The following is a 26,462-nucleotide window of genomic DNA, read 5'->3' as shown; positions in this document are numbered from 1 at the left end:
GTCCTCAACAAGGTGTAGAACATTTCCATTGTTCCAGAAAGTTCCATCATGTCCTATTCTAGTCAGTCCCTCCACTCTACCCTAACAGCAGCCAGTTTCTGACTTCTATCACCACAATTTCCTGTTCTTTTACTTAATAATTTGTGTAGGAGGGAATTCTTTTGCTTAACATAGCTTTTGATATTTAACCATGTTGCGGAGCCTATCAGTAGTTCGTTCCTTTTTTTTTTTTTTTTTTTAACTGAGTAATAGTACAGTGTATGAACACACCAGAATCTGTTTATTCATTCTTCTGCTTTTGGACATTTGGGTGGTTTCTAGTTGGGGTTTCTTTTTTCTTTGTTTGCTTTTGTTTTGGCTAATATGAACACAGCTGTTACGAATATTCTTGTGTAAGTCTGTGGGTAGACATATGTTTCATTTCTCTTGCGTAAATACCTAGGAGTAAAATTCTTTGATCGTAAGGTAGATATATGTTTATAAGAAACTCATATAGTTTCTTAGTACGTTGCACGATTTTGCATTCACACCAGCAGTGTGTGTGAATTCTAGTTGCTTCATGTCCCTGCTGATATTTGATGTTGTCTTTTTATTTTAGCCAATTTAGTGATGGTGTCTCCTTGTGGTTTTCCTCTAGGACTAATGATATCAAGCACCTTTTCTAGCTTTCTGTGTATCTTCTATAAAGCTTATGTTTTAGCTTTTTGCCCATTTTTTGTTGGGTTGTCTTTTGATTTATGATTTTTACATACATGTCATTACTAGTTTCATTAGTTTCGGTAGTTACTCATGTGGTTGTTGCTGATTTCCAGCAAAGCAATCGTATCTCCTCTGAAGAGTTGTATTTGCTCCTTTTTTGTAATAATTTTACCTTTTACGTGTTTTTCTTACTTTATAGCATTGGCTAGAACTTCCCAAACTGTTGAATGACAGGAGCGATAATTGGAATTCTTGTTCTGATCTTGAATTCAATGATAATACTCTTTGTGTTACATTATTGTTCTGTTAGGAATGGATGTTGAATTTTATCTAATACCGTTTCTGTTGAGATGTTTCCTCTTTAATCCATTAATGTGTTCACTAATTTTGAGACATCCATGCATCTTGGAATATACCCTACGTGATCAAGGTGTATTATTAATACCCAAGGATTTTATTTGTTAATATGTAGGATTTTTCACCTATATCCATACAAGAATTAGCCTATAGGTAGTTTTGTTTGCTTGTTTATTACTGTTTTGGTAGAGGTGCTTTGTCTTTTGTGCATCTTTGTCAGATATTAGTTTCAGGGTTATACCAGACTTAATATAAGAGTTGTTACTATTTTCTCCTTTGGAATATATTTTAAATAAATCACTTATGTATGTCATATTTTCATTCCTATCCCCCTACCCATTTTACCCTGGAGTGATTTCCCTTAGCTTACACCTCCTCTTCCCATATTGTTACTGGCCAGTGCTGAGCTCCAGATGTTCCCAAGCCCCCCGTTGACCTGCTCTTGGTCTGATTGCTACACATAGAGGCTTTGTCAGTGTCGTTTGTACAGGCTGGCATTTAATTTTGGAATGAGTTCTCCTGTACTAAGAGGGCATTTATGAGTGCATTTAGGGAAGCAGCAAACTCAGCTCATACTGACTCTGAACCATGAAGTAGATTGAACTATATGAAATTACTAATAGTCCATCATTTTTTTATCTACAGAAGTGGAGCTTTCACATAATTCAGCCTAATAGGTGGACTCTGTCCTGCCAGATGTCTAGGAGCACCTGAGGCTAGGGAAGCCTTCACATCTTTTCTGTTGGAGAGCGTAGAGGGAGATGCCTATATTAGGTATGGGCAAAGTGTTGGGTGTTGGGAAAGATTTTCTGATGAACGTTTTCAAGGTTCTTTTTACATTTTGCTAGATTGTCCTAGAGAGTTATGTTTCGATATCCCAGAGTTGATCATTTAGGGAAAATAATCATTTAGGCCCCTGTCATGAATCTTCCTTACCAAAAGGAGTGTCCTGTCATACCCTATGGCATCTGACTAGGTAAGTAGCAGAAACGTGTGCACAGTGAAAGCTGTGGTGAATTCCATAACCAAGTAAGCGACTTCTTAATGACTAAGGATACCATATAAAATCCAAGATAATCGTAGGAAATTAGCTAAAAACAATGGAAGCTTGAACAGCATGAGTTGCAGGCTTATTGCCGTGGTCTCCTAATTGGTTATCACGATCCTATTTTGCCTCCCTGCTTCATGATGTTCTCTACACAAATGCTAGAATGATCCCTTTGAATTTTTGGCTGATTCTTGTCACTTTTTTGTCACAAATCCTCTGATGACTACTAGTTTCATCAGAATGAGAGCCAAAGTCCTCCAGGGTTTGGCCCTTGTCCCCCATCATCTCTGACTTCATCTTCAATCCTTTCCCAAATATTTTCTCCACTCATGTTACACTGGAGGCTCCTTCTACTGTCCAGACGCGGCTGTGTCCGGGACATTTTCTCTTCCTGAACCATGTCTCCGACATATGCAGATGGCTTGCTTCCTTGCTTCCTTTAGGTCTTCTTCTCAGTGTCATCATCTCTGAGGTCTTCCCTGACCGTCCTATTTAAAATTGAGTTCCTTCCACCACCTCCTATCTGCCTATAATTTTTGGTAACATTTTTTACCATTTAATGTACAATATTGTTTACTTTGTAATTTGTTTGTTGTCTGAGTTCTAGAATATCAGCTGTAGTGGCCACTCCGTCATAGCAAAGATTCTTACCCTTTTCCCCCCTTTGTATTCCTAGCACTTCGTATAGTGCCTGGTACATGGTAGGTGTTCAAAAAACGCTTGTTGAATAGATGAATGAGTAAATTTAAAGTGAAGACTCTTTCTCTCTCTTTTTAAAGCATGTCCAGGTCTCCCCTGCCTCCCCCAAAGCTGCCTTTATTGTCCTGCGTTAATGAACTACGCCTTTGCAGAGAGAAGATAGAATTCCTACATAACATAGGCTGTCATGATTCTAGGGAGTCAAGGAATTCCTCAGGTGATCAGGGCAACCTCGGCACCCAGGTTTGTCACCCAAAAACACATGGAATGGCCTTGGGCCATTACCAAGAAGTAGACTGCCTGTAGCAGTTGACTTACTCTTGCTAGAAATGCCTGTGAGTCTCCACTGGAGCACTGGGGGGAGAAAACTGCAGACTCTGCTAAGTCCTGGGAGTTGGGGTGGGAGGTTTGTTCTAAAATTCTAATAGGATATTTTGACACCTTCTGAAAGTCACCACCTTTGAATGGAAACTTAGGGTGGCAGAGAGCCCAGGGAGATAGAAAGTATCTTCAGACCTATCCTTGACTCAGGTGAATTTTGTGACCATGGGCAGCTTCGTCCACCTCTCTGATGGTAACCGATAACCTTGTATAGCTTCTAGAGTCGTACCATTTTGGAAAGATATTTTATGTGTTTTATATCCTGTATTATTCTTTTCATAGCCTAGGAAATTCTTGTAGCATCTGTGTGTCTCCTTTATCCAGCTCGTAGCTCAGGATGTAAGAGTGTTTTCAAATGTGGGTCGAGCTGTTGGAGAGGAGTTTTTGCTCTGTGCTTTCCCTGATAGAAAAAACCCTTCAGTCAAGGTCTCTTCTCTCTCTCTCCTTTCTTCTCTTCCCCTTCCTGTAGAGACAGCTGATGCTCATTCAGGATGCATTGCGCTTGATAGTTCTGGACCCGCTCTGTGCCATGCATTGCTCTGGGAGGTGTGGGGGCGACACAGGTCATGAGTTAACGTGTACTTCAGACATCGTGCTACATGTTTTACATATAGTAGTTCATCTAATTTTTAAGAAAGAGATGATTATTGTCTGTATTGGAAGTACATCTGAAATGTTAATTACATCTACATATCCCTTTATTGTAACCAAATCTCTTATTTCCCTAGAGAGTATTGGGAACATTTAGTGGATATGGAGGGAAGTGGTCTGGTCAGATGCTTGTGCATGAAGGAAAGGCAGATCCTCTTTTGCTGAAGCCCCATTTGCCCTAGTTCTCGAACAGGTTTCAGTCAAGGTCCCGTCTCTTTCATTCCTTTTTTCTCTGCCCTACTAGCTACAAAGGCAGAAATGAGCCCGCGCTGATAAACGGTGGAGGTCAGCCCTGAGGGTAGAAACCTTGTGTGGTAAAGGGAAGACTCTGGAGACTTGTATTTCCCAGTTCAGGTCCCGCACACTTCCTCAAGTCTCTCTCCACTACACAGGAAAGGAGAATTTGGCCACCTTCTCTTTACCAACCCCTAAGAGCCTCTTGGGCTAGGCAAGGGTCTCCACGTGGGAACACTGCAGGCTCTACAGTCAGGCTCTCTGGTTGGGGCACGGCTCCAGCCCTCACTAGCTGTGCAACCTTGGGCCAGTTATTTAACCCCTCTGGCTTAGGGTTCTCTTCTGTCAAATTCCGGGGCCCCTGATAAAAGTGCCAACAGGAAGAAGATATAGCTCCTACTTTCAGGATCTCACAGTCTAACACAAATATCTCTAATTTCATGCGATAATAGAAATATGGACAAAGGGCTTCCCGAGCAGAGAGCACAGGCTTGGAGGGACCTGAGGTTTGCACAGTAGGGATTACTTGCAAGCTGGGTCTTCAAAGATACAAAAGAACATTTCACCAGCAGAGAAGGGAGCCGTCATTCAGGAAGAAGCCGCAGCACACAAAGGCATGAAAGGGCAAGGTGTGTGCAGGGAGTTAAGAATAGTTCAGACTGATGGGGGAATTGGACATGTTAGGGGAAATAACAGGAAAGGTCATCATTTACAAGATAGGCTCAGAGCATCTGGGACTTGGTGAAGGTTTTTTTTTTTTTTTTTAAAGATTTTATTTATTTATTTGACAGAGATAGAGACAGCCAGCGAGAGAGGGAACACAAGCAGGGGGAGTGGGAGAGGAAGAAGCAGGCTCATAGCGGAGGAGCCTGATGTGGGGCTCAATCCCATAACGCCGGGATCATGCCCTGAGCCGAAGGCAGACGCTTAACCGCTGTGCCACCCAGGCGCCCCTTGGTGAAGGTTTTAAGTAAGGAGTGGAGTGATTGGATCTGGGTTTCCATGGAGGATAGATTGGAAGAGGTAGAATTACCCCCAAGTCATCTTTCGGAGACCGATGCAAAGGGAATAGAGAGGAAGTGTTGCAATCAAGACACATTTGGGAGGTCAAATAGAGTGACTTGGTGACCCATGTACTAAATGTACTAAACTCTAATAAGAGTTTACATGCACTAAACCCTAAGAGTTAAACGGTGATAGTGATGGGGACAGAGAAGTGGGATGCCCAGTGCTCATCTCCAGTAAAAGGCTAAAAACACCCAGGTCCTGTGATGATTTTCTGTGGCGCATGTCTCCATCCGTGGTAGAATAAAAGTAATGTGTTTATGATTATTCACACCACTGAGCCTGTTGGTTTCATTCACTCACTGCTATGCTTCTCTTTAGAGGGCGTTTTTCCCAGAGAATCTCATTCTACCATCTCCAGTCAATGCAGATTCTTAGTTTCGATGGACATTTTTTGGATGACAAGGATGTTTAGAATGCAAGGTAAATTCATAATTATCTCCAGCTTGTCTTAATGTTTTCTTTTCCCCAGAAGCCGGTGATACCCATCGTGGCAGAGCCATCACACGTTGCCCAGGCTTCTAAGGATGCTCTGATATTCCAAAATGATGTTTGTGCTTTAATAAGAACAAATTTTCATCTCCAATTACTTCTGGGTTTTTATTCCTACTGAGAATTGATAGATCTATAAAAAGTCTTCAGAATAAATCATTTTACATTCAAATTCAATGTTAAAGCCTTTGGCCCTTTAACTTCTGAAATCTGCTTTGTTTTGACAGAGGACATTTTTTGGTTAGACATGCTCTCTGGGAAAATAGGAGCATTAAAAAAGTCATGTGCAAATCTCAATCTCTTAGGGAAGCATGTTGAGAAATAATAAGAAGGTTCAGGAAGACTCCAATACTTAATATTCCTGTGCTAGGTGCACCAAGGCTTGGAATTCCCCTCCTCGTTCCCATGTCCCCCTTCAAATTATACATGTTCCTAAGACGCACAATGAAGCTTTATTAGTCAACAGCCGTCACTGCTCTGACCTCCCACTCGCAGCGTCTGTCCCTCAAATACAATTGCGAGCTCCACCAAATCCTGTCTCCTTAACCTCACTTCTGATAACACAGTTGCCTTGCTGCAGAACTAGTGTCTCTTGCCTATCAGTGAATGTCTGAGATCAGGGAATTGCAGGATATCAGGGCTGGGATAGGCTTTACATTCGTTTGACCCCCTCTGCATATTCCATTCTTTTCTGAAGCAGAGAAACCCGGCAACAGGAAGGGGATTTATCACTTTCAGAGATAAGCAGACTGTGGTTTTGCATTGTGATAGAGAAGAATCTTCCCAAGGCTTCCACTTTTGGGTCCGAGTTCTAATCCTCGGAGCCATTAAGAATAAGTTTAGTCTTTCTTCTGTGTGACACAACTTCAAATACGTGCGGACAAGAATCTTGTCTTTCCTGGAGCTTTGAGTCCTTTCCTTAAAGCTTAATAGCTCCTCGTTGCTCTTTCTATAATGCTGACCCCCTCCCGTGTGGTTGCTCTTCTCACCGTCTTCCAGGTGATTGCATATCTCTGAAACTGAGATGCCCAGAACAGGATGAATGTTTCGGGTGTGTGGCGGCTGGTGTACACCCCTTTCTAGACTGTCCCTCTATTGATGCAGCCCCAAACAAATCTGTTTCTGGTCGTTACATCACGTTTTGATTCAGGGTAGGATTAAACCATCAAGACTGTTATTTTCACGTAATCACACCTGCTTCAGAGGTCACATCATTGACTTTGTTGTCCCTCAGATGGTTCATCTTAATAAATTGATACCGTTGGGCTTTAGCCATCTCACTTACCCATCAGGATTTTATGAATCTTGATTCTGGGCTCCAGTGTTCTTATTGTGCCTCTCATGTCTTGGCCACTTTCTAGGTCTTCTTGCAAATTATTGATGCAATAATGGAACTGGATAATCCCCGACTGTTGGATCACTGAGCAGCACCCTTTGGCATGGTTGTCCAACAACCATGTACAAGGGGATCGGGAGACACCTCACCGGGTGCCGTGCTGAGGCCCACATTTACTGTGCTCACTCAAGTGCACTGATCTGGGGGTCAGGTTGTCCAGATCAAAAAAGGAAGTGATGTTAGTCTGCCTTTTTTGTCCTCAAGTGCTGAGAAAAGCCGAGCACCCAGTGAGCCCTCAGTGAGATACCGAAGAGAATGTCTGCCAAATCACCCCATCTTCCCTGGCTGTGTCGGGGAGTATTCTGAAATATGAAAGACTCAAATCTCAGCCATCGTGTCACTCGAGACAAGCAAAAGCTACCTCTTTTTTTTTTTAACAGGAGGGAAGAGAGGTTGCTGAGATTGAGCTATTAACATGCTTCTCATCATTAAGTTTTCCCTTGTGCTGTTACTGTGACGAATCCTGTGCAGCTCTAGGGTACAGCTGCTTCCCGTGTGGTGGAGGCGTGATGGGAGCTCCCCAGCCGCTAGGTTGTACTCTAGAAGCCTTTGGGGGAAAGCACCGATCATGGGCGCAGGTAGGGAACTGCCGCATCCTCTCCCCTAGGGGACCAGTCCTTTCCTGAAGCTGTGTCTGAGTATTCACCAGCACAGCGGACCAGACTGGGAAGCCCAGACTGAGAGTCCTGTCGCAGTGGGGGCAGGAGGATGTGTAAGCCAGCAGCGGAGGCTTCCTTCCACCTTGAGCCCCTGTGCGCCATGGGGAAGCCTGTGCTCTGGGCATAGAGCAGCCATTCGGCATCAAGGACTTGCCTCTCCATTTGCCTTCGCTGTTCTTCAGGAGTTCATGTGACAGAGGTGACAGTATCCTGGAATAGGGAGGTGTATGGAAAAGGAGAAAATCGGACAGACTCTAGATATTTTGGGAGGGAGAGCTAACATGACTTGCAGATGTGGGAGGGTGAGAGCAGAGGAGGAATATAGATATGCTGACTACCAGATTGTGGGCTTCGGCTTCTGGAGGATGTTTTTATCAAACTGAGATGAAGATGACTCGGGGGGAAAGCTGGCGGCAGGGGAGGGAAGTCAGCTCCATTTGCGAGCTGTCAAGGCCGGCATGCCTATTAGACAATGAACTAGACATCTAAAGAAAGCTCCTGAATGTATGAGTCTGTAATGCCAGGAGGAGCCTGGGATGGAGACATAAATGTTGGGGTCAGCCATGCAGAAGCCGCGTTTTATACCAGGGAGCTGGATAAGATCATATAAGATCGTGATACTGAATGTTGTAGTCAGCCGTGAAGTGCTTTACACACGCATGATGTTATTCTCCTGTCCATTCCTAGCTGAACCCATCACTAGTCCAAGTAAATGCTGTCTAACATCGGGCCAGTCCTACGGAATGTGACCTGGAGTCCTATGAGGGAGCGATTCAGGAAAGGAAAAGGAGGGGGCTGACCACAACCCCTCCCAGCACCCTGGGAGGGCCGCGGGGCTCACTTGCGCCCCAGCACCCTTTGGAGAGCGTCATCCTCCAGGCGCACTGCCAGTGCAATTAATCATGTTAATATCTATAAATAAAGTGCAATCAACAGTTACTTTAACAGTGCATCGCTAATTATTGGTAGGATCTGTCACTGGAAAAGGGTGTTTTTGCCAATTTTGTCATGTCTGTGGCAAGTATCAGGAATACAGTTAGAGTTTCTGAGAAAACAGGATGATCACATCATTAGCAGCTTCCATGTTACAGGTGGGGCAGGTTCAGACCGTCAGTGTGATTATTACAGTTGGGGATTAATAGCCCTTGAGAGAAATGTTGCAACTAGGATTTTCTCTCCACTTGCTAAATGACAATTTCTTGCTGCTGTATCTGTCTCACAGGGACTCTGTAAGAGGCTTTCTCAGGGAGTCAGTGGTGCTGGAGAAATGGGGGCTTGTCCCCTAGCATGGTGGCTCACTGGAAATTTGACCCAAAGGCCCCAGGGAGCTAGGCTACTGAGGCTTAGCAGCACCAAGTTTTCATTTGTGTGTCAATCCGTTAATTCAAGGAATACTGACCAAGCTTCTCCCAAGTGCTGGCCAGTAGGAGGGGTGGGTGAGTGGGACTTCCCCTGAAGAGTACACAGACCAGTGAGAGTGAGAAACATGTGATCAAGGACAGTGGTGGTAATCGTTACCTCGTATTCAGTACTGACTGCATACACGTGTTTTCACATTTAATCTTTTTAACAATCCTGTGCTTTATTTATTTATTTATTTTTATTTTTTTAAAGATTTTGTTTATTTATTCGACAGAGATAGAGACAGCCAGCGAGAGAGGGAACACAAGCAGGGGGAGTGGGAGAGGAAGAAGCAGGCTCATAGCAGAAGAGCCTGATGTGGGGCTCAATCCCATAACACCAGGATCACGCCCTGAGCCAAAGGCAGACGCCCAACCGCTGTGCCACCCAGGCGCCCCAATCCTGTGCTTTAGATACTAATTCCAGTCTCCAAATGAAGAGACTGAGAACAGAGAACTGAGACACTGAGGAATTAGGTAGCTTGCCTCATGTTGCATAATGGTAAGTGAGGCACTGGGACTTGAACTCAGCTCCCGTCAGCTGCAGTCTGGCCTCAGGGCCTTTAAAATACAATTATGTCATCATCTTTCTGTTTCAATCCCAATTCCCACTCTGCAGAAGCAAATACTTCCAGCTACTTTAACTGTTTCTTTTAAAATATACCTCCATGTATTTTTAAATGCTTTATTTTATTTTTAGTTTTAGCTTCTATTGAATTTTATTACGGAAGATGAGGACATAGCTCCTACGTTCATGGTACATGCAAACTCTTCCCCATCTTCTCAAAATAGTTATAGATTTGTGGAGGTAATTATGTCTGTGCCGTTAGTGTGTAAACGTGGTTGATAGCTGAGCCATGTAGCATGCTGTGGATTACATTCTCTTTTTCCCGCAGGAGCTGGTCATTTGTATCTCTAGCCTGGTTCTTTGCCCTGACCTCCACACTCATACCTAATTGGCCATGTGACAGCCCCATTTGGATCCCACATTTAATGAACACAAAACTGAGTTCTTCATCTCTCCCAGAGCCCAGTGCCTTCTCCCTCTACATGTAGAAATGAGGGTTAATAGAAACTCCACTTTTCCATTAACTCAGGCCAAAAATATTGGAATCATCTTTGACTCATCTCTGTCATTTAATCTACTAGAAAATCCTCTTGTTTTAGCTTCCAGATCTGATGCCATCTTACCACCTCTCCCGCTTTCTCTGGACCAAGCCACGTTACCTCTCACTGACGGATGATAACCTCCTAACTGATGGCTCTGCTTCTACCTTTGTCCGCTCAGACTATTCTCCGTGCAGCAGCCTGCCTGAACCTGTTAAAATCAGGTCACATGGTGCTACTTTTCTACTTTATTCCTTTTAATGGCTTCCATTCCCACTCAGAGCTAGGGCAGAATCCTTTTGATAACCTGTACCATCTGGTCCCTCACAGCCTCTCTGATCTCGTCTTCTTTACTCTCTTCCCTTTTGCGTATCTCTTTTTCCTTTCTCGGGCATGGCAGGTGCACTCCCACCGCAGGGCGTCCGCACTCTCTTTGTGGTCTGTGTGGAGTCTTCCCAGGAAGTTGCACTGCCTGCTTTCCTGCCTCATTTCCCCACGTCCTTACTCAAAAGGCACGCTACGCTGCAGCCTTCCTGCTTGGTATTTATTTTATTTAACCCCTCAACACTACTCAGCCCCCTTCTCTACTTTTTTCTTTTCTACATTTCATTCTATACGTGTGTTATACGTGTATTTATGAATGGGTGTAATCGTGCTCCTTGTCTAGCTTCACAAGAAATAGAAGCCTCGTAAAGGTGAATGATTTTTACCTGCTTGATTCACTGATGGATTCCCAGCACCCAGAGAGTACCTGGAAAATAATTATATTCCATAAATGCTTGTTGAATGAAGAATAAACAAATGAATTATCTGGGTTTTATTTGCTGTATGAGGGTGTGTGTTTCCATGTGCCTACACTAATTCATCGCAAATTGTCAGACAGGTTAGGTCTCTTAACACATAGATGAAGTTTTCTTTCTTTCTGTAGAGGACAGCCTTTTAGGGCCTGGGGCATGGAGTGGTATGGAGAAAGCAAGTGAAGATAAGCAGTACGTAGGACCAGTGTCCACACGCACGAGTCAGTTCTGAGATCTCTGCACAACTCCGGTGGTTTGTTTACCTTGCACAAACTCTACACTAGTCCAGTCCATTCTGGACACTAGTCCAATAGAAATCTGATTAGTTTCCTATCCAGTAAAGTCTCCGAGTTTGTTCCTCAAGAGAATCTGGACTGTTACGGCACTTTGCATGGCCACATAAAATTTAGGATTAATTTGTTAAGTTGTAATCTGATTGGAATTACATTTAACGTGTAGATCAGTTTGGAGAATATCTTTATAATATTGAGTCTTCCAATCTATGAACATGGTGTATCTCTTCATTTATTTAGACCGTCCTTAACTTTATTCAATAATACTTTATTTATTTCCTGTAAAAAAAAATATTGGATATTTTTTGGTAAACAAACTCCAGAGTACTTGATGGGAGTTTTTTTGATGCTATTTTAAGTGAGGTTTTCTTTTTCTATTTTTTTTAGCTTGGTTTTTTTTTCTCTGGTATATAAAAAGAAAATTTATCTTGGTTTCCTGAACTCGTGGACATTAAGCCATCAGTCATCGATGAACACGCTTATTGATTCTAATAATTCTTCTGTAGGGTTTGTTGGATACTTTTACACATCATGTCAGCTAACAATAATGACAATTAATTTTTATGTCGACACTTTATGCCTTTTATATCTTTTTCATGCCTTATTTCACTAGTTAGGACCTCCAATACAGTGTAGAATAAAAACAGTTATGGGTCTTATTCCTAACTCAATTGGGAAGCTTTGCACATTTCACCATTCAGTACACCATTGCTATAGCCTTGTTTTTAGATTCCTTCCATCAGATAAGTAAACTCCCCTTTCATATATGGTTTGGGAAAACCTTTATCACAGATACTTGATTTTCTCTTATTTTTCTACATTCATTTAGATAATTACGTGATTTTTTTCCTCTTTATTCTGTTAAGGACATCTTAAATTAACCTTGTAAATTGAGATAAAACACATATGCTAGTAATAATGTGTTACCATTTCATGTTTTTTCTGCAGTCCATTTTCTAATATTTTGTTTAATTTTTTTTTTGAATCTCAGTTCATGAGTGAAATTGGTCTGTAATTTTGCCTTTCTTGTAATGGACCTCTCGGATTTTGGTACCTCAAATTTGATGGCTTCAAAAATGAATTGGGGAGTATTCTCTCTTTTTCGGTTCTCTGAAAGTGTTTGCACAATATTGACTTTATTTGGTCTCTAAATATTTAATAAAATTCCCCAGTGAACCCAACGAGACTTGAAAGGTGTTTAATTACATATTCAGTTTCTTTAGTGAGCAATAAAAATTCAGTCTTTAATTCTTCTTAATTGATTTTACAAATTTTGTGTTTTGAAAAATTCATCAATTTTGTCTAATTTTTAAAATCGGCGTAAAGTTGTTTATAAATTGTTTTTTTGTCTTTTTAATGTTTTTAGTAAAGATCTGTAGTGGGGTTGCATTTTCAACCATGGCATGGTTATTTGTGTCTTTTTTTTCCCCCTACCTCCCTTTTTTTTGTCTGTCGTGAAAAAAGGTTAGCAATTTTCATTAGCTTTTTAAAAGCTAACTTTGGCTTTGTTTGGCTTTCTGACTCTCTCTAAACGTATTTGTTTTCTAGTTCATTAATTTCACTCTTATAGCTATTATTTCCTTCCTTCTACTTTGGGTTTAATTTGTTGTTCTTTTTCCAAGTTCTTCAGGTCGATGCTTTGATCACTGATAATCAGCCTTATTTTGTTCCATGTTATGCATTTAAAACTAAAAATTTTCCCTTAATCTGATTTTTAAGCATTTGTGTAGAAAAAACCCTACCGTCCTTTTCCTGTGTGTTTCTCCTTTACTCTCACACCACTAACACGCTCAGGACACTTCTGACACCAAACATGTAGGGTCATCCCACACCAAACATTTCCATGACACCAACTTGGTATCCTAAACTTTAGCTCAATTCTGATGCCATCTACGTGGAGATAGCGTCAGATCCCACAGGTTAAGGGCTCAGGCCCTTAGTCTCAGGCTCATGAGCTCGCCTGCCGCTTTAGATGCGAATCATAAGTAATGGGTCCCTGGGTTACTCACAACTTCTGTCCAGTTGGCTACGTCAGGGATTCCCGTGGCCTCTTCTCTGTTGGGATTGGATGATTTGCTGGAACAGCTTGTACCATTCAGGGAAACACTTACTGACTTTTACCAGTTTATTAAAAGATATGATGAAGGATACAGATGAACAGCCAGATGAAGAGATTCATAGGGCAGGGTCCTGGAGGGTCCCAGGCATAGGAGTGTCTGTCCCTGTGTAGTTGGAGTGTGTCACTTTCCAGTATACAGATGTGTATACTCTGAACCCAGGCCTATTGCAATTTTATGGATCCTTCCTCATGTAGACGTAATCATGTATGAACCCCCTTCCATCCGCTCTCCTCTGGAGACTAGGGGGCGGGGCGAACATTCCAAGCTTCTTATCATGGCTTGGTCTTTCTGGTGACCAGCCCCCACCCAGGAGCCCGCACAGAGTTGCTTCAATAGAACAAAAGATGCTCCTAGTTCTTTTTAGCACTTAAGAATTTACAGGGATTTCAGACACTTCTGTCCCAAGGGGGACACAGATTGAATATATAAATCGTAATATTACAGCATTGTTTTTATTTTGAAATGTATTATTTTCATTATCATCTAGTTCAATATACTTCTAATTTTTATTGTGATTTTTAATTGTACCCATGGTGTATTTGGAAGTGTATTTCTTAGTTTTCAAACATATAGAAACATTCTAATTGTCTTTTTGTTACAGATTTCTAGCTTAAGTGCAATACAGTCAGCCCTCATCTTCCCTAAGGTCTTGCCCAGGCCCTGCTGTTCATGAACCTCCTTCCAGAATGTCTTCCATGACATCAGCTGTTATCTCTGTGTTATGTTTGGGTACAAAAGCACTGGACTACAACTACCTCTCGCCTTTCCAGTACAGACAAGTATGTGTGAAAAGGCAAGTTGAAGTGAGAGCACTGTGTGCCTTCAGGAAAGGGTTCACTCAGTGAGCTTGAGGTACTCAAACCCTACACATTTTAAACAAAGAACTGGTCTTGACTCGTTCTCGAGAGAGAACCTCTAAGCCCTTAGAATATCCTGCCTGGTAAGAATTCTTCCTATAACAGATCTTGGGCCACACCAGATACTTTACATTAACAATACAATAATGGTGAACACCTATTTTTGTTCACCTGGGGCCCTGAGCCATGCTTTTTTTTTTTTTTTTTAAGATTTTTATTTATTTATTCATTCGACAGAGATAGAGACAGCCAGCGAGAGAGGGAACACAAGCAGGGGGAGTGGGAGAGGAAGAAGCAGGCTCCTAGCAGAAGAGCCTGATGTGGGGCTCGATCCCATAACGCCGGGATCACGCCCTGAGCCGAAGGCAGACGCTTAACCGCTGTGCCACCCAGGCGCCCCCTGAGCCATGCTTTTTGATCTCTGTTGAAGGGAATGAAGACTGACTCGTTAAGGTCAGTCATGTGGACACTCTTTGCCACCCACAGTAAGAACCTTGGACATCAAGGTATAGGTAAATTTCCCAGCTGTCAATACTTGATATGTATTGTCACACATCATGGCTGGGAGAATTAGGTGCTGTCTGTGTGACTCCACTGGGAGAGGACAACTGGTGTCTCCTAGACTCCCCCCTATGAATCTTTTTCCTTTATTGATTTTACTTTGAGTCCTTGTGCTGTAATAAACCATAACTATGAGGATAACAGCCTGTCTTTTTTTTTTAATTTTTTATTATGTCGTGTTAGTCACCATATAGTACATCATTCGTTTTTGATGTAAAGTTCCATGATTCATTATTTGTGTATAACACCCAGTGCTCCATGCAATACGTGCCCTCCTTACTACCCATCACCAGCCTATCCCATTCCCCCACCCTCTCCCCTCTGAAGCCCTCAGTTTGTTTCCCAGAGTCCAGAGTCTCTCATGGTTCATTCCCCCTTCTGTTTACCCCCCTTCATTCTTCCCTTCCTTCTCCTACCGATCTCCCTGCTATTCCTTATGTTCCACAAATGAGTGAAACCATATGATAATTGTCTTTCTCTGCTTGACTTATTTCACTTAGCATAATCTCCTCCGGTCCCTTCCATGTTGCTGCAAATGTTGGGTAATCGTTCTTTCTGATAGCTGAGCAATATTCCATTGTATATATGGACCACATCTTCTTAATCCAGTCATCTGTTGGAGGGCATCTCGGCTCCTTCCACGATTTAGCTATTGTGGACATTGCTACTATGAACATTGGGGTGCATATGGCCCTTCTCTTCACTACATCTGTATCTTTGGGGTAAATACTCAGAAGTGCAATTGCTGGGTCATAGGGCAGCTCTATTTTTAACTTTTTGAGGGACCTCCACACTGTTTTCCAAAGTGGCTGTACCAACTTGAATTCTCACCAACAGTGTAAGAGGGTTCCCCTTTCTCCACATCCTCTCCAACATTTGTAATAACAGTCTTTCTGGGTCCTAAGAGTCCTTCTAGCGAATCATCAAAAACCTGAAGGTGATCTTGGGGACCTCTAGTACGGTGGCACTCAGAAGTATTAAGGAAAATGGGGAATCAAAAGTCTGTCGATAATGATTCTCTTTGTCTAACTGTGTAACCTTCTGTAAAACCAAAGTTCAATAATTTTGGTGATGTTAATGTCATACAGATATTGTTAAAGAACAGTTCATCAGGATTTCTACTTAAGTGCATCAGATGAAAAACATGAGATAACCTTCACTTCCTCTTGGGGCCCCTCATAACAGTAAAGGAACTACAAAGGGCATTAGCAGTAGAAGACTTTTGCTTTGACCCTTTATTTATAAATATAGACAGTTAGGGATATCCTAGGAAAACCACCGTCATGGTCCAAAGTAAACAAATAGATCAACTGATCACTGGAGAAAAAGACATTAAAAGAAAAGAAAGAATTCTCATTAACATGGATCACTGAGGACCAGGCAAGATCAGTGAAAACAAGATATCTAAATATCTTTTGGGGAAATTTCAGAAGGTAGAAAGTACAAAGTAAAAGTACAAAGAGACAATCTTAAAACCTCCTTGAAAGGAATAAAAAATCTACAAAAGAATGGCATCAAACACGCCAGCTGGAACATGAAGTACTTGGGAGACATTGCGACAATGTAAAATGATTCTAAGAGAAAATAACTTTAACCTAAATTCTGTGCCCAGCCAACTTCTTTTAAGAATTAGAGCACAATAAAGATTATTTTAACTATCTGTGAACCCTTCCTGGAAAAAAAATTTTCAAGGACATACTCAAGCAAAATGAAAAATCTCAAAAGGGGGGATGATGCGGGTTTTAAGAAACTGCAGTGAGCAAAGAAATGGAAATATTGTAACTACAGTTTAAATGTTTGTTAGTTTGGCTGTGAAACATAATGGAATAGCAAAAAAGAAAACAAAAAAACGTATTTTAAAAGAGAAAAGCATAATTAAATTCTGGGAAGAAGAAAATTTAGATATAAAACGAACAAGCTTGATTTAATAGACACATAGAAATTTAGCCCTGGCAAATGGAGAATCCACACTGAGCACGTTTGAGCCCAAGTGAATGGGACAGGAATAGGAGAGAATAGCATAATATTTTAAATGGTTGAAATCATTAAGGCGTATTTTCTGAATCAAGGCAGTAAAATTAGAAGACAAAAGTAGAGTCCTCTGCAAAATGTGTCCTTTCAGAATTTTTAATGCCCATTATTAATTTATACATAATGAAACTAACCAGTTTTAAGTGTACAAGTTTTGCCACATGTACACAGTCATGTAATCACCACAATAGTGACATAGACTATTTTTGTTACGCCCAGAGGTTTCCCAGTGCTCCTCCAGTCAGTCCCCTCCTCCCAGCCCCCAGTCCCTGGTTCCCATGGATCACTTTGGGTCACCGATTTTGCTTTTCCCAGAACTTCCCGTAAAGGGAATCATACAGTGTCGCCTTTTGGGTGTAGATCCTTTCACTCAGCATGACGCTTTTGCGATGTACTCGAGTTGCCTCTTTCATTAGTAGTTTTCCATTTGGTTGCTGAGTGGTATTCCGTTGTATGGAATATACCACACTTTGTCCACTCACCATTTGATAGTCCATTTGGGTTTCTTTTCAGTTTGGGCTCACAACAGTTGCATCCATGTCTTTGGATGGATGCGTGATTTTATTTCACTTGGGAAAATAACCAGATGCGGGATTTCTGGGTCATTCACCAAGTGGATGTGTAGCTTAGGGGAAACTGCCAAATGGTTTTTCCAAAATGTTTTTAACATCTTGCATTTCCAGCAGAGCTCACGAGAGTCCATTGTTCTGCATCCTGGGCGATAATTCATACCGTCAGTCTTTCATTTCAGCCATTCTAGTGGGTGTGTAGCGCTGTCACTATGGTTTCATGTAATTTTGACGGTCTGTTCAGATCTTTGGCCCATATTTTTGCTAGGTTGCTTCTCTGAGTTGTAGGAATTCTTTATGTATTCTGGATGTAAGTCCTTTACTGGTTGTATGTTATGCAAATATGATCCTTCAGCCTGTGGCTTACTTAACCTTTGCCTTTCCTAAGAATGAGTGTGAAGAACAAAAGATTTTTAACATTAATGAAGCACAATGTATCAGTTTTTTCTATTCTGCTTTGTGCTTTTTGTGTACACCAAGGAATCTAACCCAAAGTCAAAGATTTTCTCCCGTGCTTTCTTCTAGCATTTTCATAGTTTTAGTTCTTACGTGATCCATTTCCGTCAAATTCTTTCCTATCATGTGAAGGAAGGTTATGGTTCTTTTGTTGTTATTCCAAATAGATATCCGACTGTACCAGTATTATTTGTTAAAAAGAGTATCCTTTCTTCATTAAATCATGTGGTCCCTTTGTAGGAAATCACTTGACCATATAAACAAGGGTCTAACTCTGGCCCGTTCATCCTGTTCCGTTCATTAGTGTGTCTGTCCTTTTGCCAACACCTCCTTGATTATTGATTACTGTGGTTTTATTCTGTGCCTCATAGTCAGGTAGTGTTAAGTCCTTCAATTTTGTCTTTCTTTCCCAAAATGATTTTGATTATTCTAGGTTCTTTGTATTTCCATATACATTTTAGAATCAGTTTGTCAACATCTATAAAAGGTATGCTTGGCTTTTGATTGGAATTGCATTGAATTTACAGATCACAGAAGGATCGGTAGCCTAACAATGTTGGATCTCTTGATCTGTGAATGTGGACTATCTCTCCATTTATTTATGTTCTATCTAATTTTTCTCAGCAGTGTTTGATAGTTTTCATTGTATAGGTCTTCCACATCACATGTCAGATTTATCTGTGAGTATAAATGTAAATGTATTTGGAGGCACCTGGGTGTCTTAGTTAAGCATCCGACTCTTGATGTCGGCTCAGGTCATGATCTCAGGGTTGTGGGATTGAGCGCCATAGCAGGCTCTGTGCTGAGCACAGAGTTTGCTTAAGATTCTCTCTCTCCTCCCTCTGCCCCTCCCCACTCACATACTTTCTCTCTCTCTCTCTAAAAAAAATTTTTTTAAATAATAATAAAAATAAATAAATGTAAATGTATTTTTAAATTTCAATTTTTAATTGTTTTGTTTCTAGTATATAGAAATAATGTTGCTTTTGCATTACCTTATTGGCCTTGCTAAACGTGTTTTCATAGTTTTTTATAAATTCCTAAGGATTTTCTCCATAAACAGTCATTGCATCTGCAAATAAAACAGTTTCAGTTCTTCCTTATTAAGGTATATATCTTTCATTTCTGCCTCCTTTCACTGGCTGGACCCTCTAGTGCAATGTCGAATAGAAGTGGTGAGAGCAGATGTCCTAGCCTTGTTCCCCAATCTTAGGGGAAAAAGTCTGTCATCATTAACTTTAATATTAACTGTAGTTTTTTGTAGGTGTCTTTTTAAGAGAAGGAAGCCCACTTCTATTCCTAGTTTGCTGAGAGCATCTATCCTGAATGGGTATTAACTTTTTTCAAATGATTGTTTTATGTTTGTCGATACGGTTTTTCCTTTATAGTATGTTGATATGGTGATTTACTTTGATTAATATTTTCAAATGTTAAGCCAAACTTGCATTCCCTGGATAAATCCCACTTGTTCAGGATATATCTCCTATTTAATACATTGCTGGGTTTAATTTGCTAAAATGCTATTGAGGATAATTATGCCTGTGTCCATGAGGATGCTAGTCTGTAGTTTTCTCATAATATCTTTGTCCAGTTTTAGCATCAGGTTATTGCCATCCTCGCATAATGAATTGGGAAATATTCCCACCTCTTCTACTTTCTGGAAGAGCTTATATAGAATTGGCATTATTTCCTACTTAGATGGGCTCGACTTTTCTTTGTAAGAAGATTTTTAACTATGACTTCAATTTATTTAGTGGGTATAAAACAATTCAGGTTATCTATTTTTTTCTTTAGTTTAGTATGGTGGTTTTTTGGCTTTCAAGTAATTTGTTCATTTTATCTAAGTTGTCAAATTTATTGGGATAAAAATGTTCATAATATTTCCTTATTTTTATTTTAATGTCTATAATATCTTTGTAGATGCACCCAGTTCCATTTTTTATATTGACAATTAATATTCCCTAATTTTATTCCTGATCAGTCTTTTTTTTTTTTTTGAAGATTTTATTTATTTATTTGAGAGAGAGACAGAGAAAATGATAGCACAAGCTGGGGGTAGGGCAGAGGGAGAGGAACAAGCCGGACTCCCTGCTGAGCAAGGAACCCTATGCAGGGCTCCATCCCAGAACCCTGGGATCATGACCTGAGCCAAAAGATGCTTAACCGACTGAGCCACCCAGGAACCCCCTTGATCAGTCTTATTAGGATGTTGGTTTCATTGGTTTTCTCTAGGTGTTTCCATTTTTTATATTTATATTTATATTGTTTTCTACTCTTATATTTATTATTTCCTTCCTTTTATCTATGTTGTGTTTGATTTTCTCCAGTTTTTTGTGTTCCTAAGTTGAAGATTGGATCATTGTTTTGAATGATACCTCTGTTTGAATGTAAGCATTTTTTAAAGATTTACTTACTTAATTGAGAGAAGGAGAGCAGGGGGAGGGGCAGAGGGAGAGACTCTTCAAGCAGACTTCCCCTGAGCGCAGAGCTCACCTGGGGCTCAATTTCATACCCATGAGATCATGACCTACGCTGAAACCAAGAGTCAGAGGCCCGACCAGCGGAGGCACCCAGGCACTCCAGAACATAAGCATTTAATGCTGTACATTTCCCTATATGCACTGCTTAGTCTGTGTCCTACAAATTTTGATATGTTGTATTTTCATTTTCATTCCATTCAAATTAATCTTTAATATCCCTTGTGGGTTTTTTGATTTGACCTGTGGGTAATTTAGAAAAGTATTGTTTAATTCCCAAATATTTGAGGATTTTCCAGATAGTTATGATTGCATTCTAGTTTCATTTTAGTCTTATTTGGAACATACTTTGTATGATTTCAGTCTGAATTTAATGAGAATTTTTTTTTATGACCCAGAGCATGGTTTATCTTGGTGACTGTTTGGTGTATAATTGAGAAGAATATGTATTTTGTTGTTATTAAATGAAGTAACAATGGGTAAAGTAAATGACAGGTCAAGTTGGTTGATATTATGGCTCAGGTCTTTTATATCCTTACTTCTTTTCTGCTTGCTCGTTCAGTCTTACTGATAGGGTAGTGTTGAAATCTCCAACTCTACTTGTGGGTTTGCCTATTTCCCCTCTTAATTCTATCAGATTTGTTTAATGTGTTTTGAATTTTTGTGGGTAGATGCATATACATTTAAGTTTATGTCCTCTTGATGACTTGACCCTTCCTTCCTGGTATTATTCCTTGATTTGAAATCTCCTTTGATATTAATACAGTAAACACAACTTTGAGTTGTGTTTACATGGCTTAATTGTTTTTAATCTTTTTAACTTATCTTTGTCATGATATTTTAAGCGGGTTTCCTGTGGACAGCATATATACTTGGGTCTTGCTTTGTTATACCTATTACTTTTTTTAGTGATTACTGTATTGTTTGAAATATACATATTTACAGTATTTTAATGTTTATTATTTCCTTTCTTCTGCTTACTCTGTTTTTACTTATTCTTTTTAGTTTTCATTTATTTTTTTTCTTCTGATTTCTTAGAATGGAAGCTGAGGTCATTGATTTGAGATTTTTCTTCTTGTGTAATAGAGGCATTTTGGTGCTATAAATTTCCCCCTAAGTGCTGCTTTAGCTGCATTTCACAAATTTTAATAGGTCATGTTTTCATTTTAGTTCAGTTCAAAATGCTTTCTAATTCCTCTTTTGATTTCTTCTTTGATCCATGGGTTATTTAGAAGTGTGACATTTAGTTCAAAATATTGGAGATTTTCCAGATATCTTTTTGTTATTGATTTCTAAGTCATTTCCACTGCAGCCAGAAAATACACTTTGAATCTTCTCAAATTTAATTGAGACTTATTTTATGGCTCAGAGTATAGTCTTTCTTGTTTGGTGTTCTGGGTACCCTTGGAAAGAATGTGTATTCTGGTGCTGTTTGGTGAGTGCTTTTGTAATGCCACTGGTTACACCCAGTCAGTTGGTAGTGTTGTTCAAGTATTAAAACCTCTGACTATAACTTGTCTAACCTCACAATTCTATCAGCTTTTGCTTCATGTATTTTGAGAGTGTGCTATCTGGTGCATAAATATTTAAAATTGTTATGTGCTTTTGATGAATTGACCCCTTTATCATAATGATGTGATCCTCTTTGTCCTGGTAGTATTCATTGCTCTGACATACACTTTGTCTGATATTAATATAACCACCCCAGATTTTTTTTTGTTAGTGTCCATGTGGGATATCTTTTTTTTATTCTTTTACTTTTAATCTACTTATATCTTTATAGTCAAAGTAATATCTTATAGAGACCATAAAATTGAGTCTTGCTATTTTACTGAATCAATCTTTGCTTTTTATCTGACTGCTTAGATCATTTACATTTAGTGTATTTGTGGAAATAGTGGGTTTAAATTTACCATCTTATTGTTTTCTATTTCTGTGAGATTTGTCTCTTGTAATTGTATTCTCTTTCCCTTTCTTCTTTGTCTTGTTGTGGATTAATTTAATATTTTTAAAGCATCCATTTTATCTTCTTTTTAGGTGTATTAGCTATACATCCTTTTAGTATTTTAGTCATTTCTTTTGGGTTTATAGTGTACATCTTTAACAGAAACAGCCTAACTTAAAGTAGTATTGTACACTGTGTGCTATATACAGTACAAGAACCTTATAATTCTAGTTTCATATCTTCTCAGTGAATAATCCCAATAAAATGATAATTTCTTCATTTCAGTATCAATTTTTCAATCCTGGAAAGGACTCTAAGTGGCCCTGCTTGAGTTCCATACTCATCTCTGAATAGACAGCAATGGACATGGGCATGAATATTTTGCTAAGCCTGAATTCCTGCAGCAGCCCTTCTAGAACTTCATGGAATTGGAAAGGAGCTCACCAGAAGAACCTAAGAAGAGGAATGCAAAAGTGCACTAATTAGACAAAAACTAGAGCTATCATAGACCACTACAGGCAAAAAAATCATATTACAGATTGGCAGGTGGAGAAATCACTCATGCTTGCTATAAATTCCCAATATATTTTTGCTGACAGTACTGAACTTGGCCACACAAAGCAAGAGCAAATGAAGCATTCTTTATATGATATTTTCCTTCCCCTTATCTCCCCCAGGGCACACAGCCACCAGTGACACTCTGCATATCTGATTCCTGTCAAGCTGAAAGAGAAGCCAAATACTCCACCACCCTTTTATATTTGACTTTTATCAGCACTCTGGAAAAATTGTTACGAACAATAGAAGTACTTCTGTGTGGGGGAGTTTCTCAGCCTTGAGGCTGTTGACATTTTGAACCAGATAGTTCTTTGCAGGGAGGGGCTGCCCTGTGCTTTGTAGGGTGTTTAGCAGCGTCGCTGGACTCTCCCTGCTAGATGTCAGCAACACCTGCCTCCCCAGTTGTGACAATACAAATTTCTCCAGATAGTGCCAGGTGTCCCCCAGGAGAGCAGCATTGCTCCTAACCAAGAACCATTGGTTTAGGGAATGTTTGCAGTGCCATCAACTCCTGTTCCATATCCCTGCAAGCCTGTCCGTCTTTAAGGGACTGTGTCTGATGTTCCCCCACTACAAAAACAGCTCCCAGCCCCTGGAGAAGAGCAGTGCTCAACCACCCCAACCATAGCCAGTGTTAAAAGAATAAGTGAGTGGATGGATGGATGGATGGATGGATGAAAAGAAAAATAGAGATTATTCACAGTGTTACTCTGGGGAAAGGAGTGACATAGATTATATATATATATATATATATATATATATATATATATATATATATATATATACACACCATATCTATGTATATATGAAAAGGGGATATTTTCTGTATTTGAATTTTATCATTTTTACTTTCATGACTTAGAAAATTTTAACTGTTTTATTTTTAAAGCACTTGGAAAATCAAATCAAGCATTTTCTCTTTATGTCTTTAATGTTCTGGGGGTTTTGTTTGTTTGTTTTGTTTTGTTTTGTTTTTGGAAGTACAAATGGGGACTTTAGCCCTAGTTGACCTTTTGAATATTATATCACCAAGTCTGAAGCTTGATTTTTTTTCTTTTAACTCATGAGCAAAGAGCCGTACTTTGAGTATTTGTGAGTGGGATTTATGTTGGGAAGAAAATGTACTTAGCACAAAGGTAACTGACTTGTCACATTCAGTTATGTGCACCGGGCTTGAGGGTAGGGTCTGGGGTGCTCATCTCAAACCCTACAGAGCTTATGTAAGCACAGGCCTTCCAGAATTGTATGCTGGGGAAATTGGTGATGATGAAGCTTCCTAGGCATGATTCTGGTCACTCCTGTTTTCCTTTGTCTAACTCAGATTTTCTGGGCAGAAGGAGAGGAGTCGGTGGTGATCTAGGTGCCGTGGCAGCTCCCTGAGGGAGGAACAGGTGTTTTCGCCTCTCTGCTTAAGGCAGGCAGGCAGGCAGAAGTCAAAGGGCAAAGGAATAGGGCAGGGAATGTGGAAGGAAAAAGACAATTTGTGGGGACAGCTGTTGTTTCTCTTTCTCCTGTGCCACCAGCAGGAAGCTGGGTCAGATCCTCTCTCTTCAGGGAGAGCAGACACCCGTCCTGCAACGGGGAGCCCAGCAGCATGAAACGGTCCAGTGCCTGCCCCGTGTGACATCCCCACTCCTGTAGAATTCTTGTCTGTCCCCCTCACTCCACCCCAGACGGAAAGGCCCATCCCCCTGGGTCTCTTGAGATCTGGGCTCCAGGATCCAGGAGAGCCAGGCCTGCAAAGTGAGGTCATTTATTTACACGAGGCAAGCAACGAACGCAGGAAGGTGCAGAGATCCATCTGCCTTAGCGACCAAACAGCTTCCCTTCGCCTCATCCTCCTGCAGAAGCGGTCAAGGCGGGGAGGTTGGGCGAGGTGACCTTCCAGAGCTCAGTCTTTGCTTCTAAAAATAGAAGCATCCTTGGAGAATCGAGGAGGAGGGGAGGCTGTGGATGTTGAGGGCAAAACCTGGACTCCCCAGAGCACTGTCAGTATGAAACTGTATTAATTAGACGCAGGCACCTAGCTCGATAATGTTAGGTATCACAGAAATTGAAACTAAATGAACTGGCTTTTTCCCCTCCTCCTTTCTGGTAACACTCTCCTTGGGCTAAAAAGAAGGAAAACCGTGTCTTCTGACTTATTTGAATGGCTGCATACTGCCTGAGGAGATGTCTTCCCCAGCAGAGGGAAGCAGGGGCTCCTTAGGGACACACCAAGAGAAGGCCAGAGCTACAGTTAAGTGGGAGCCCCCAAGGTGAGCGGGAGGGGGTCACCACCCATCTCCCTGGATGGAGCCTGCATGGGGCTCAGTGTGAGGCGGGGTGGGGCCAGGTGAGTGTCTGCGCGTGTCCAGGACTGCGGATGGCATGTGTGGTCTGCAGGGCCCTTGTGTAGAGCCAGATTGTAGGGTCTAGGTATTTCAGGATCCAGTGGCTCTGTGTGTTGGTCTACACACGTAGTGTGTGACCGGTTGTGTGCAGTGCTCTGGCGGGTGGAGGTTTGTGTCTGTGTGTGTCTTGTGTGTGTGCACATGGGTGTGTTTTGGGACGAGGTGTTTGCTGGAGTGTATTGAAGTATTATGGCCGTCCTGGGGGCGGTGTAGGGGAGGTGTAGGGCTGTAAGGGGAGGAGGCATAGGGATGGTGACTATTTGGAAGACTTTGTAGACTGATGTGGGGCCTGGGGGGAAACTCGGGGAAGCTTCCTAGGAAGCGGGGCGCGGCTGTAGGGGGATCTGTTTGAGAGGCCGCAGGAGGCTGCGTGGGGCTTTGTGCAAAGCAGGTCTGGGCTGTGGTGGGGGTGGGGCTGTACCGTCCTAACAGAGCACCTCTTAGGGCAACTCTGTCCTGGAGGTTCTGGGGGATTGTGGTGGCGCTATGAATAGAGCCACATGGGGGACTCCCGTGGGAAATAGTTCAGGCTCTGGGGGCCGCATTCAGAGCCGCGGGGCCGGTGTGAGCTGCAGAGGGCTGGATAGGGGATGGTAGAGGCCCTGCGTGGCCCCCACAGCCTTGCCATCTGAGCATGGGCTGTACTTCCTTAGGGGTGGGGGCTCCCGAAGTCCAGACATCTGTTCTTCTCCGTGGGGCTGACGTGAAGGGAGAGACACCAGGGACTCACAGGATGAGCGAAGGAGCCATTCGTCCCTTCCCATGCTGCCCTGCAGCTGAGCTTTGTGCATGCCCAGCTCAGGACACTTTCTGAAGCGTCTGTTTGTACTTTCTCAACAGGACAACGTGGATCTTGGAGAGTTGATGTTTTCCCTCTGCTATCTTCCAACTGCTGGCAGGCTGACCATTACCATTATAAAAGCAAGGAATTTAAAGGCAATGGACATAACCGGAGCATCAGGTGGGACATTCTCAAGTTCAGACTTCCTCATAGGGTTTTAGAGGCTTACAAAGTCTCTGGTAGAGTAATGACGTGCATGGAACCAAACTACCTCGGTTTAGTCCCAGTGCTAGACCTCATGGCTGTGTGACCCTGGGCAAGTCCCTTAATTTCTGTGCGCTTCGGATTCCCCACCTGTAAAATGAGGGTAACATTAGTACTGGCTCATGGGGTTGTTGTAAGATTAAATAAGTTAATGCACATAAAATCGTGAGAG

The 26,462-nt window shown here is 41.3% G+C and overlaps 1 protein-coding gene across 3 annotated transcripts in view; it reads left to right on the top strand.

Moving 5' to 3' along the window:
* The window catches only part of SYT9 (synaptotagmin 9), a 188,701-nt gene that overhangs the window by 110,586 nt on the left and 51,653 nt on the right, over positions 1-26,462 (top strand). For all 3 annotated transcript variants that reach the window (XM_045783121.2, XM_087868070.1, XM_045783122.2), the window contains exon 4: positions 26,086-26,206. In XM_045783121.2, coding sequence (XP_045639077.1) covers positions 26,086-26,206 — 121 coding nt within the window. The remainder of the gene's footprint in view (positions 1-26,085; positions 26,207-26,462) is intronic.

This window comes from Ursus americanus, chromosome 16 (genome assembly GCF_024610735.1).
Source record: "Ursus americanus isolate L20-20 chromosome 16, mUrsAme1.1.p, whole genome shotgun sequence".
NCBI classification, from domain to species: Eukaryota; Metazoa; Chordata; class Mammalia; order Carnivora; family Ursidae; genus Ursus; species Ursus americanus.
This window is presented reverse-complemented; position numbering and strand designations above follow the sequence as displayed.